The sequence below is a fragment of the Schistocerca gregaria genome, chromosome 2, assembly GCF_023897955.1.
Source record: "Schistocerca gregaria isolate iqSchGreg1 chromosome 2, iqSchGreg1.2, whole genome shotgun sequence".
NCBI classification, from domain to species: domain Eukaryota; kingdom Metazoa; phylum Arthropoda; class Insecta; order Orthoptera; family Acrididae; genus Schistocerca; species Schistocerca gregaria.
In genome coordinates this window covers 326,007,882-326,019,918 of record NC_064921.1, presented here as the reverse complement: position 1 = coordinate 326,019,918, position 12,037 = coordinate 326,007,882, and the positions used below count along the sequence as shown (strand labels likewise).

The window sequence follows — 12,037 nt, the reverse complement described above, 5'->3', positions numbered from 1 at the left end:
GGTTTTGAACTACGACGAGCTATATATTCTCAAATTAGTTTGAAGACAAATATAAGTACGACATAAATGATCAGAGGCGCCTTTTGCCCACGTCAGTCCCAACTGTCTCTAATTTTCCACAACATTTAAAAAAAATAAAAAAGATGAAATCGCACAACCAGGAGTCAGGAAGTGAACTTTCAAAAATTTGGTCAGTAAGATTCTTAATGAGTCTTCAGTGGCACATCGTAAGTCTTAATAATTATACTGCTTTTACGTATTTTCATACAAGCAAAATACCGTTTCTGTTAGCCAACCGCAACGTATTTCGAAGTTTCCTCCATAATCTTCATGCGGTACCTGCTCATTTTGCGGGCAGCAAGAAGATATCTTGGGTGGACGAAAATATTTTGAGTCTTCTTGCACTCTTATCTACATCGAAAAGTTTCTATCCATATTTCGACTAAAACATTCCTTTTTGCTGCTAGAGTACACCGAAATCACCGCTGTTTCCTATTTTTTGAGAAATAAAGTGAGTATGAGGTACACGAAGTTAATCAAAATCAGTTTTGAGGGACAGTGACACAGAAGACGCCCTTGACTACATATAAAATGGTGAACAGGTATTCGATTTGCTTCAAACATGCCGGACGCATAAGCACTCCATGAAATTGAAACTCGCTTGGTCCGAGTACCGACGACTGCACTTGCAGCACTGTGACGGTCCTGAGACTTGCGGCTGAGTGGTTTCTGTAAAAGTACGAGCTATGCAAGGGCAGCGCGTCGCCTGCTCGCACAGACCGCTCTACCGGAAGCACGACTGCGCTGATTGAGTCGTCGTCTCGTCCGGCCAGTCTCCCGTTACGGACTTGTTACAGGCGGGACTCGCAACTTCCACGGCAACGGCATACCAGGTCGTGAGCAGACAGTTACCGTGGCCTGCATCCCCGTATGGCCGCCGCCGTAGTCATCGGCATGTCGTGCGTGGCCCCTCCCGCTTACCTCCATCCCGTAAGGGGGCTGCCGCACATCCTGTTAAAGGGCAAGCAGCTGCAGAGTTCCCATCAGTGTCGGGGACACAGTTCGTAGTCGGGAAAAATGACGCACTGTCACTGGAGATTGTACCACTGACTGATTGTTGTTGTGATCTTCAGTCAGAAGACTGCTTTGACGCAACTTTCCGAGCTATCTTGTCCTGTGCAAGCATTTTCTTCTCCGCGTAATTACCACAGCCTACATCCGTTTGAACCTGTCTGCTATATAAGAACCTTCTTCATCTCCACTAAAACTTTTATTTTCCCCGCCCATACGTAAAGTAAAGGCACGAGAAAGGTAGTTCTCATGTTGCGCTTGATACTGGAAACAAGATTGAAAAAAATCAGTATACTCTTAGAGGATTCATCGACATACAGAAAGCGTTCTACAGGGTAAAATGGTGAAAGGCGTTCGAAATTCTGAGAAAAATAGGAGTACACTATACGGAGAGACGGGCACTGCACGATATGTACAAAGACCATCTACACATCGAAGAAGCATGACGGAATAAAAGAAAGGTTGAAGCGTGGGATTAAAATTCAGGGTGAAATGGTATCGATGATATGATTCGCTGGTGACATTGCTATCCTCAGTGAGTGAGAGGAAGAATGACAGGATTTGTTGAAAGGAATGAACATTGACCCGCCAGGGTAGCTGAGAGCGCTAACGCGCTGCTTTCTGGACTCGGATAGGTGCGCCGGCCCCGGATCGAATCCACCCGGCGGATTGACGACGAGAGCCGGTGTGCCGACCAGCCTGTGAGTGGTTTTTAGGCGGTTTTCCACATCCCACTAGGTGAATACCGGGCTGGTCCCCACGTTCCGCCTCAGGTACACAGCTTGCATACATCTGAACACATTCACACTATTTCATGGATTCCACTAAACAGAGACTGTTGGGGTTGCACTAATTCCGTCCTGGAGGGTATTGGGCAGGAAGGGCATCCCGCCACCACTTAAACTTAACATACCAAATCCGATTAACCATGGCCGACCCTGTCTAACCGCGGGACAGGGCGCAAGCGATAGAATAGAATAGTTTAAAGGAATGAACGTTCCAATGGGTGCAGAATATGGATTGAGAGTAAATCGAAGAAATACGAAAGTAGCAGAAATGAGAACAGCAGGAAACAGAATGTCAGAATAGGTGATCACGAAGAAGACAAAGTTAATGTATTCTGCTATCTTGGGAGCAAAATAACCTATGACGGACGAAGCAAGGAGGACATAAAAAGCAGACTAGCATAGGCTAAGAAGGCGTTCCTCGCCAAGAGAAGTTCAAAATGGTTCAAATGGCTCTGAACACTATGGGGCTTAACTTCTGAGGTCATCAGTCCCCTAGAACTAAGAACTACTTAAATCTAACTAACCTAAGTACATCACACACATCCTGCCCGAGGGAGGATTCGAACCTGCGACCGTAGCGGTCGCGCGGTTCCAGATTGTAGCGCCTAGAACCGCTCGGCCACTCCGGCCGGCGCTAAGAGAAGTCTGCTTGCATCAAACATTGGCTTTAATATGAGGCAGAAAACTCTGAGAATGTACGTTTGGAGCACAGCATTGTATAGCAGTGAATCAGAGGTTGTGGGAAAACCAGAAACAGAGGAGAATCGAAGCGAATCAAGTAGACTGGTAAGATAAGGAATGAGTAGGTTCTGCGCAGAATCGGTTAGGAAGGGAATATGTGGAAAACACTGACAAGAAGAATGGACTGGATGACAGGATATGTGTTAAGGCATCAGAGAATAACCTCTGTGATACTAAAGGGAACTGCAGAGGCTAAAAACTATAGGGGAAGACAGAGATATGAATAAATCCAACAAATAATTAAGTGCATAGGGTGCAAGTGCTACTCTGAGTTGAAGAGGTTAGCGCAGGAGGAGAATTCGTCGCGGGCTGCATCAAATCACTCCGAGGACTCGTGAATTAAAAAAAAAAAATAAATAAAAATCAGTACTTTCCACCGTTACTAAACTGATATTACTTGATGCCAGAGGTATTATTTCTCCAATTCGCTTCATTACATCCTCATTAGTTATTAGACATACCTATCTAATACCAGAGCATTCTTCCATAGTACCACAATTTAATAGCTTCTTCTTGTGTGACCTGTTTATCGTCCTCGTTAAATTACCGTACAAGGCTATACTTCTGACAAAACATTCATAAAAGACTTCCTGACACTTAAATTTTTTTCGATGTTAGCAAACTTCTCTTTTTCAGAAATGCTGACTTGCTATTCTCAGTCTACGTTTTATATCCTCCCTATTTCGACCATCGTCAGCTATTTTACAACCAGATCATCCTCCCCTTTTGTGTCGCGTTTCCTACCCTAATTACTCATCATCGTCTGATTTCATTTGAGTACAATGTTTTACTTTTGTCGAAGTCCATCTTAAAGCTTCTTTTCAAGACACTATCCACTCCTTCCAGGTGTTCTTATAAGTCTTCTGATGTCTTGGGCGGAAATACAATGTCATCGGTAAACCTCAACATTTTTATTCCTTCTTCCCGAACGTTAACATTCCTTTGCAAATCTCTTCTGAGTTTCCTGCACAGCTAGCTCACTGTAAGGACTAAATAACATCGGAGATGACTGACTGACCATTATGTTATGCGACAACAGTCTGAAAAGTATTTCACAATTTAGTTACCTGTTTCGACCAGTCATTGGCCATCATCGGACTGTATACAGATAAAACAGAAGAATCTATAAAATCTGCCATCAACAATCTATGGAATTATGAAATAAGAATAAAAGTATACGTAAAACCATATGCTGTAAGAGGTGACAAAGAGTTCTATTGCATCATCTACATTAGTATTGGGAGCAGTAGTTAGGTTCAGTAGTTAGGTTTTATAGTCGGAATGAAATCCCTTTGTCTAATCATTCATGTTCACGTTCGTGAAAGGAGTAGCCACTTTTACAGATTCGAGAGTGATTCCTTCTCTCCATTATTTTTTATATGCGCGCAGTATTGGATGGTTGTAAAAGGTTACTACATTGCGAAATCCTTTTGTCATTTTTGTCAAAAACAAAGTACTGTTCACAGTATCAAAGTGAATATGAAGGAGGTCTATGGTAGCAGGGTGAATTTCTGACTCCACAGAGAACGTGCCGTGATGACATTTACTGAAAAATTAAGAATATTTGCTCTTCTGGCAGTCAAATCCGGATCTGTACGAGGTTGAGGGATAGAACGTGATAGGATTTAACGTTTCGACGACGATGAGACCATTAGAGAATGAACCAGACTGGAGAACGATAAGGAAGGAAATCTGCCGGCTTGTTCTAAGATACCAACCTAGCATTCACTTTAAGTGGCCTAGGGCATATGTAGTCTGTCATTTGAGAGCGCAATCCATAAGTATTTTATGCATATAAGTCAAAAACTTGCTTCAAAAGAGCTAAAGATATTCTGAGATTTGAGAAGCATAATTGAGGGAGTATTCCCTCTTGAATTACAATGAAGGAATTATGTTTTTCCTGAAACGTCGGGGAAACTCATCGATTTCTTTTTTAATGTTTACACGAAATACATGTACATTCCACTCGGAGAAGACAAACTTTCGATATATCATTTCGATATAATCATTGTTTACCAAAATTGCATCTAGAATTTACTTCCTCTCCATAGGGAGCTGCCGGCCGGGTGGCTGAGCGGTTCTAGGCGCTACAGTCTGAACCGCGCGACCTCTATGGTTGCAGGTTCGAATCCTGCATCGGGCATGGATGTGTGTGATGTCCTTAGGTTAGTTAGGTTTAAGTAGTTCTAAGTTCTAGGGGACTGATGATCTCAGACGTTAAGTCCCATAGTGCTCAGAGCCATTTGAACCATAGAGAGCTACAAACAGCAGAAAAAAATAGTTTCAAGAGCCTGTTTCTGGTGATGTGGCCACAGCCTTACATATACAGTATATATAATACCTCAAATACCAGGCGTATTTCGTCATGTAAATATGACTGAATGCGGATTTCTTAAGTAAAACTTCGCGTCATCTACAGTTACGCCTAAGTGGCTTGGCAATGAAGAAACTGAAGGCTTATTCATTTAGACGTTACGGAACGGTCATGAAATAATGCAGTGATCATCTAAAATTGTAATTCTAGTGTAACAGGAAGTACAGTCGTGCTAAAGAAAACTTTTGAGTTACATTTGTGACCCGTATATTCAAATGCTCAAGGCAGTGGAGCTGTGTTTGCTGACTGTGTGCCTGTTGTGTGTCTGCACAGACGCGGAGAAGCCGAGCTACGGACAGGGCACGCTGGTGGCCGTGCCGCTGCTGGCCAAGGGCGCCGAGTCTGGAGCCGCCTGGAACGCCGTGCTGGACTCCAGCGCCGACGACATCCTGCGCATACAGGTGAGCGCGCGTCCATCGCCTGCTAGCGTTACCAGAGTGCAGCAGAGGGGAGTGTCATGGCGGTCACGTCCCTGACCGAAGAACAATTCACCAAAAACATTTATATTTTACATCTGTTAGTTTCCAAACTCTTTAGCCAACTTTTAGTGAATAATGTCTCATAAAGACTAGAGCTGTCTAAAATGGCGAGGAATTATATTTTTCAGAGATAGCCTCAGAGGGTGGGCTGTCAGCCTTGCCGGCTGCAGAAGGCGTTCCTCACAACTAAAGGCACCCATCCACATGCTGACCGTATGTGCCGCCAAAACAAATCAGATAGGTTTTGGAGTCCGAAGAAGTTGTGTAACGCAAGGCTTGAACGGAAAGAACTTCCACATAGGCAAAAAAAAAAAAAAAAAAAAATCTGGAAGATTGGCCAAGTCTAAAAGCAGGCAGAATTTTCTCGTGACATCAGCCGATTGGCAACGTCGCCTTGTGTCGACCGTTCAACATGTTTCCTGCTCGTAATCTTCACCTGGCGACTAGGAAAGTCGGTGAAACGTTGCTACAGGACAACGCTGTCTCTCGGACTGCAGTTCTCCGAGAAAGCCTGCGTTCCTATACAACATTATCCAAATTTACACTCTTGCATACCCGTAGGATTCAGATCTGTGATCTAAAACTTATTACTAAGTGAAATACTGATTGTGGAGAGCGCGCACTTCGATTTCATATGGTGTAAATTATGACCCTGTAAAAGTTAGGAAAGTTCCTTAAATCACTGCAAGATGCACACACTTATCAAATTTCAAAATGATGTACTTCTCTGAATTTTCCAGTTTCTTCCAAGTTGAGCTATACCGGTGGACTATGCGCTGATTTTATTAAAATATTTATAAATTTATTGATATTATTGTTATTAACATTCTGCTTATGTATGGCATCAACAATCCATAGTGAAAGTGGCCTACATATTGAAGACCAATAGTCATCTCTGGCAAGTGTACAAGTGTCACTCTCATCTCCATTCGCACCACTAGACTTCAAAGATGGAACATATTTGTCAAGTCACCCTACATCACGAACATACTGCGATCTCTTGAAGGTCTTAAATTTGGATCCACGCCTGCTATAGCCCACCCTGACGGAACAGAGTCCCTCTGAGTATTCAAAGATGTCACTAAACCCGCCCAAAGATGTAAACAACCATGCATGAGTAGCGCCTTTTAGACGGATGGGGACAGACAACCGATCAATTCCAGTCATTCACAGCTAGTGTTGTCTGTAGTTCAACCATGCCTAGACGGGCAATATCGTGGTTCGATCGCGCCCGCAATTTTACTTTGTGCCAGGAAGGGCTCTGAACAAGAGAAGCGCCCAGACGTCTCGGAGTGAACCAAGGCGATGTTGTTCAGACATGGAGGAGATACAGAGAGACAGGAACAGGTCGATGACATGCCTTGCTCAGGCCGCCCAAAGACTACTACTGCAGTGGATGACTGCTACCTACGGATTATGGCTTGGAGGAACCCTGACAGCAATGCCACCATGTTGGATAATGCTCTTCTTGCAGCCACAGGACGTTATGTTACGACTCAAACTGTGCGCAATAGGCTGAATGCTACGGAACTTCACTCCCGACGTCCACGGCGAGGTCGATCTTTGCAACCACAACGCCATGCAGCGCGGTACAGATGGGTCTAACATCAAACCGAATGGACCGCTAAGGATTGGCATCACGTTCTCTTCCCCGATTAGTGTCGCATATGCATTCAATCAGACGATAGTCGGAGACGTGTTTGGAGGCAACCTGGTCAGGCTGAACGCCTTAGACGCACTGTGTCGAGCGAGTGCAGCAAGGTGGAGGTTCCTTGCTGTTTTGGGGTGCCACTGTCTGGGGCCGACGTACGCCGCTGATGGTAATGGAAGGCGCAGTAACGGCTGTACGACACGTGAATGCCATCCTCCGACCGATAGTGCAACCATATCGGCAGCATACTGCCGAGGCATTCGTCTTCATGGACGACAATTCGCGCCCCCATAGTGCACATCTTGTAAATGAATTCCTTCAGGATAATGACATCGCTCGACTTGAGTGACCAGCATGTTATCCAGACATGAACCTTATCAACGTACTGGGATAGTTTGCAAAGGGCTGTTTGTGGACGACGTGACCTACCCACCATTCTGAGGGATCTACGCCGAATCGCCGCTGAGGAGTGGGACAATATGGACCGACAGTACCTTGATGAATTTGTGGATCGTGTGCCACGACGAATACAGGCATACATCAGATCAAGAGGGGGTGTTACTCTGTATTAGAGGTACCAGTGTGTACAGCAATCTTGACCACCATCTCTGAAGGTCTCACTGTATGGTGGTACAACATGCAACGCTTGGTTATCATGAGCAATAAAAAGGGCAGAAATGATGTTTATGTTGATCTCTATTCCAGTTTTCTGTACAGTTTCCGGAATTCTCGGAACCGCGGCGAACCAAAACTTTTTTTTATGTGTATTTGATTCTACGAGGTTATAAGTCCTTACACGGGAGTGTACGCAAATTTATTTCGGTAGATCGTTGGTTGTTTACTGTTTTGAAATAGAAAGCTATGCTCTCAAAGGACACAATACCGAGTTACTTTTCGATGCGTTTAGCTTAAGACGTTTCTTTATCTGCATCTTCATTACCTGTTAGCAGTATTGGAAGAGTCACTGTTCTGCAAGTAGGTTAACTTCGAAATACTCGAAAGCTCATCGTCTACTTTGAAGTCATTATTGGAAGTTTTTCAGACATCCACCAACAGTATAAACGGGCTGAATCGGACCACTGGACACGAGAAACTACATGTCGGTATTGTTCATATACATCCTGCACAGCATTTTCGTTACGGTAATGAATAGTCGTACACGGCAATTGTTTTGTGCTTACAGATTACTCCGGCGGCAGATGCTATTGTGGGAAAATGGAAAATGGACATCGACACCAAACTGAAGAACGACGGCGCAGTCAGCTACAGCTACAAGGACCCGTTCTATATCCTGTACAACCCCTGGTGCCGACGTAAGTACTTACTCTCCAGCCTAAGACTTGTAATTGTAGATTTCGTCCATCAATCTCGGAGTTGTCGCAGACATTTAACTGTCTTAAAATCGTTCGGCATTTCAAAAACGAAATGGAAGAGGAATCGATATTATTATCACAGTATGCTGTTGTAAAAGCAGCAGCTTGTATATGTCTTTCTTTGATGAAGGCCGGCCGCGGTGGTCTCGCGGTTCTAGGCGCGCAGTCCGGAACCGTGCGACTGCTACGGTCGGAGGTTCGAATCCTGCCTCGAGCATGGATGTGTGTGATGTCCTTAGGTTAGTTAGGTTTAAGTAGTTCTAAGTTCTAAGGGACTAATGACCACAGCAGTTGAGTCCCATAGTGCTCAGAGACATTTGAACCATCTTTGATGAAGTGCAAGGAAGCTTTCACAAGTTCGATAAAAAAATGAATACATTGCTTTTGCAAAAACAAAATTTTATTTCCCAGTTAAAGTTATTTGAGCTTCGTGTACCTGATCCATGGATATTAAGTTCTCATTATTTTCTCAGAAAAGAAAGCTGTTGCCAGATGTGCCTAGTAATCCCTCAGAACTCACGTAGTCTCCTTATTCAAAGGATATTTCACTGCTCCAACAATTTATAGATAGCTGCATTCTCCTGGTATAAGAAAAATCTTTAATTTTGGCCGCTTGTTCTTCAGCTCGTTGTACAACTACCCCAATAACGTTGTCAACTACAAGCAATCGTTGTATTATCCTTTGCCTATTAATAATCATGATAATATCTTTTGAGCCTCAAGAAGAAGACGATGTTCCCATGATAAAATTTTTGATGCAATGGAAGCATTCCACTTCGTCTCTACAGACACTCGTGCGTTGTGAAAGTTCGTCGTTGACAGCAGTGTATGCAACACAATTCTTCGGCAAAAAATCACTCAGTATTTATAAACACAACTGATCTACGTTCGAAATCATTCGAACCCCTATGAGAGAAGAAATTTTTGTGACCAGAATACTCAAGACGTGTTAGAGTCTGACATCTTGTCGATATCAAGATTATTAGAAAGTTAACGTTTTCCACTCTGGTTGGCACCGCAACCGTATGTTAGTCATAAATGATAACATTCTCAGCAGATGACTGAAAGAAATATCAAATCATGTTTCTCCCACGATCGATTTCGGCGTGTTAGCAATTCTCAAATTGTTTTGAAGCACCGTAGCACATGTCATAATGTGTCAAAATATTTGGCAACGTCAAAGTTAATGACTAGACTATAAATCGCACACAAATCAACCATGAAATAAATTTGACTTCAAATCCCTTACAGTAGTGTTGTCATTTCATCACAACAGAGCAATCGCTTAATCAGGTGTACAATGATCTCGCGTGCATGAAAAAATCTGCAGCACAATGACGGAGCGCATTTCACTTTAAGCTGTAAACCCCCTAGGCCTGCTGTGCTAAACAGTTTACCTTCGGAAGCAAGACCACGTAGTGCGCGCCAAACCCTGTTGTATGAATTTAGGGAGCCTGTGTTCGAAGAGGACTGTACCAACACCGTACCTTTAGCGAAAGGAATATCACGTCATATTTTTTCCACGATCGATTTCGGCATGTGTGCAATAAGCCATTTTACTGGTACGCCAACGCAGACCGTTTATCGTGTCTACAAGGAACGGAGCAGGACTCGCAAGCGTGTATCACGTTATAGAAAAATCGAGATGAACTGCTGCTGTCAGAACATATGGATCCTCCGCAGCCAGTTTCCAAGCGAATATTGCGAAGGGGACTGCGTGCACTGGACTTTTGGAATCGTATACGAAGTAAAGGAATTCTGTTATCTGGGAAGCAAAATAATTCATGACGGACGAAGGAAGGAGGACATAAAAGCAGACTAGCACGCGCAAAGAGGGCATTCCTGGTCAAAAATAGTCTACTAGTTGCAAACTGAGGCCTTAATTTTAGGAAGAAATTTCTGAAAATGTACGTTTGGAGCACAGCATTGTAAGGTAGCGAGCGAATCGTGAACTGTGAGAAAACCGCAACAGAAGAGAGTCGAAGCATTTGAGATGTGGCGCTACAGAACAATGTCGAAAATTAGGTGGACTGATAAGATTAGGAATGAGGAGGTTCCATGCAGTAACAGTGAAGGAAGGAAAATCTGAAAAACATTAACAAGAAGTAGGAAAAGGATTATAAGACATGTGTTAAGATATTGGAGAATAACTTTCATGGTACTAGAGAAGCTTTCGACGCTAAAGCACGTAGAGGAAGAGAGTACATCGAGCAAAAAACTGATGACGTAGTGTTCAAGTACTACTCTAAGACGAAGCGGTTGGTGCAAGAGGGGGAAAGAAAGCCGCCGCGAAAGGCCACCATTGCTCACAGAATTACTAAGCTGTGTATCTTTATTTGGCTGAACAGCACAGAAACTGGACATTTGCTTACTGGAGGCGTGTAAGGTGTTCCGACCATCAGGTCGTGGTTTTACATCTTGTCAGTCTTTTCAAACGATGCACGAAGTCGATTCTACCGGCAGCCCAATGAAGCATGTAACCTGGAGCGTGTGGAGGATATACGAGTAACTCATGCTGAAGGCGGTTGTGTGATCTTTTTGTGGGTGTGTTTCGCGCCATGATTAGGACCCTATCATTTCGATTACCGTGAACTTAATCTTGAGGTGTTTATTTCAGTTTTTTCCGTGACCAATTTTTGCCTGTATTCTACATCTTCATGTTGAGTATTCTGTGAACACTCCCTTCTTCAGATATAAAAACAGCCATGTTCACATAGCTTGACGCATACTTACCTCGTTTGTCGAACACTCAACCACACTGTGGTACCCCACTACAACAACAAATCTAGAGATTTTAACCCTACATGAAATTTCTGGGAGTAACTGGAACAGAAGCTAAAACGTAGCAACCGCCAACATCCCCTTCAATTTTCTAGCTCTATGGGATCTAACCTACAGTGAGTGGCTTCATGTGAATATACTTGCTCACCGAATTGGGACCCTTATCAACTGTAGAGGCGGTTTTAAACGAGTGTGTCATACACTGAGGTGACAAAAGACATGAGATAGCGATATGCGCAAATACAGATGGCGGTAGTGTCGTGTACGCAACGTATAAACGGGTAGTGCAATGACGAAACTATCGCTTGTGCTCAGGTGATTTACGTGAAAAGGTTTCCGACTTGATAATGGCCGCACGACGGCAATTAACAGACTACGGACGGGAAATATTAGTTGCAGCTAGACGCATAGGACATTCCATTTCGGAAATCGTTAGGGAGTTCAGTATTCTGAGATCCACAGTGTCAGGAGTGTGCGGAGAATACCAAACTTCTGGAGTAACTTCTCACCAAGGGCAACGCTGCGCCTGATGACCTCACTAGGCCACCGAGACGCGCAGTGTTTTCGTAGATTTATTAGCGCTACGAAACAAGCAACACTGCGTGAAATAACCACAGAAATCACTGTGGGACGTACGACGAACGTATCCGTTAGGACGGTGCGGCGAAATTTGGCGTTAATGGGCTTCGCCAGCAGATGACCAACGCGAGTGCCTTTGCTGTCAGTACATCACCTAGGCTCGCGACCATGTCGCTTGGACTCTAGACGATTGGAAAACC

At 43.8% G+C, this 12,037-nt stretch overlaps 1 protein-coding gene across 1 annotated transcript in view; it reads left to right on the top strand.

Moving 5' to 3' along the window:
* The window catches only part of LOC126336968 (annulin), a 192,977-nt gene that overhangs the window by 129,845 nt on the left and 51,095 nt on the right, over window positions 1-12,037 (top strand). Inside the window, exons 3-4 of the mRNA XM_050001179.1 lie at window positions 5,248-5,375; window positions 8,288-8,417. Of these exons, the coding sequence (XP_049857136.1) occupies window positions 5,248-5,375; window positions 8,288-8,417 (258 nt within the window). The remainder of the gene's footprint in view (window positions 1-5,247; window positions 5,376-8,287; window positions 8,418-12,037) is intronic.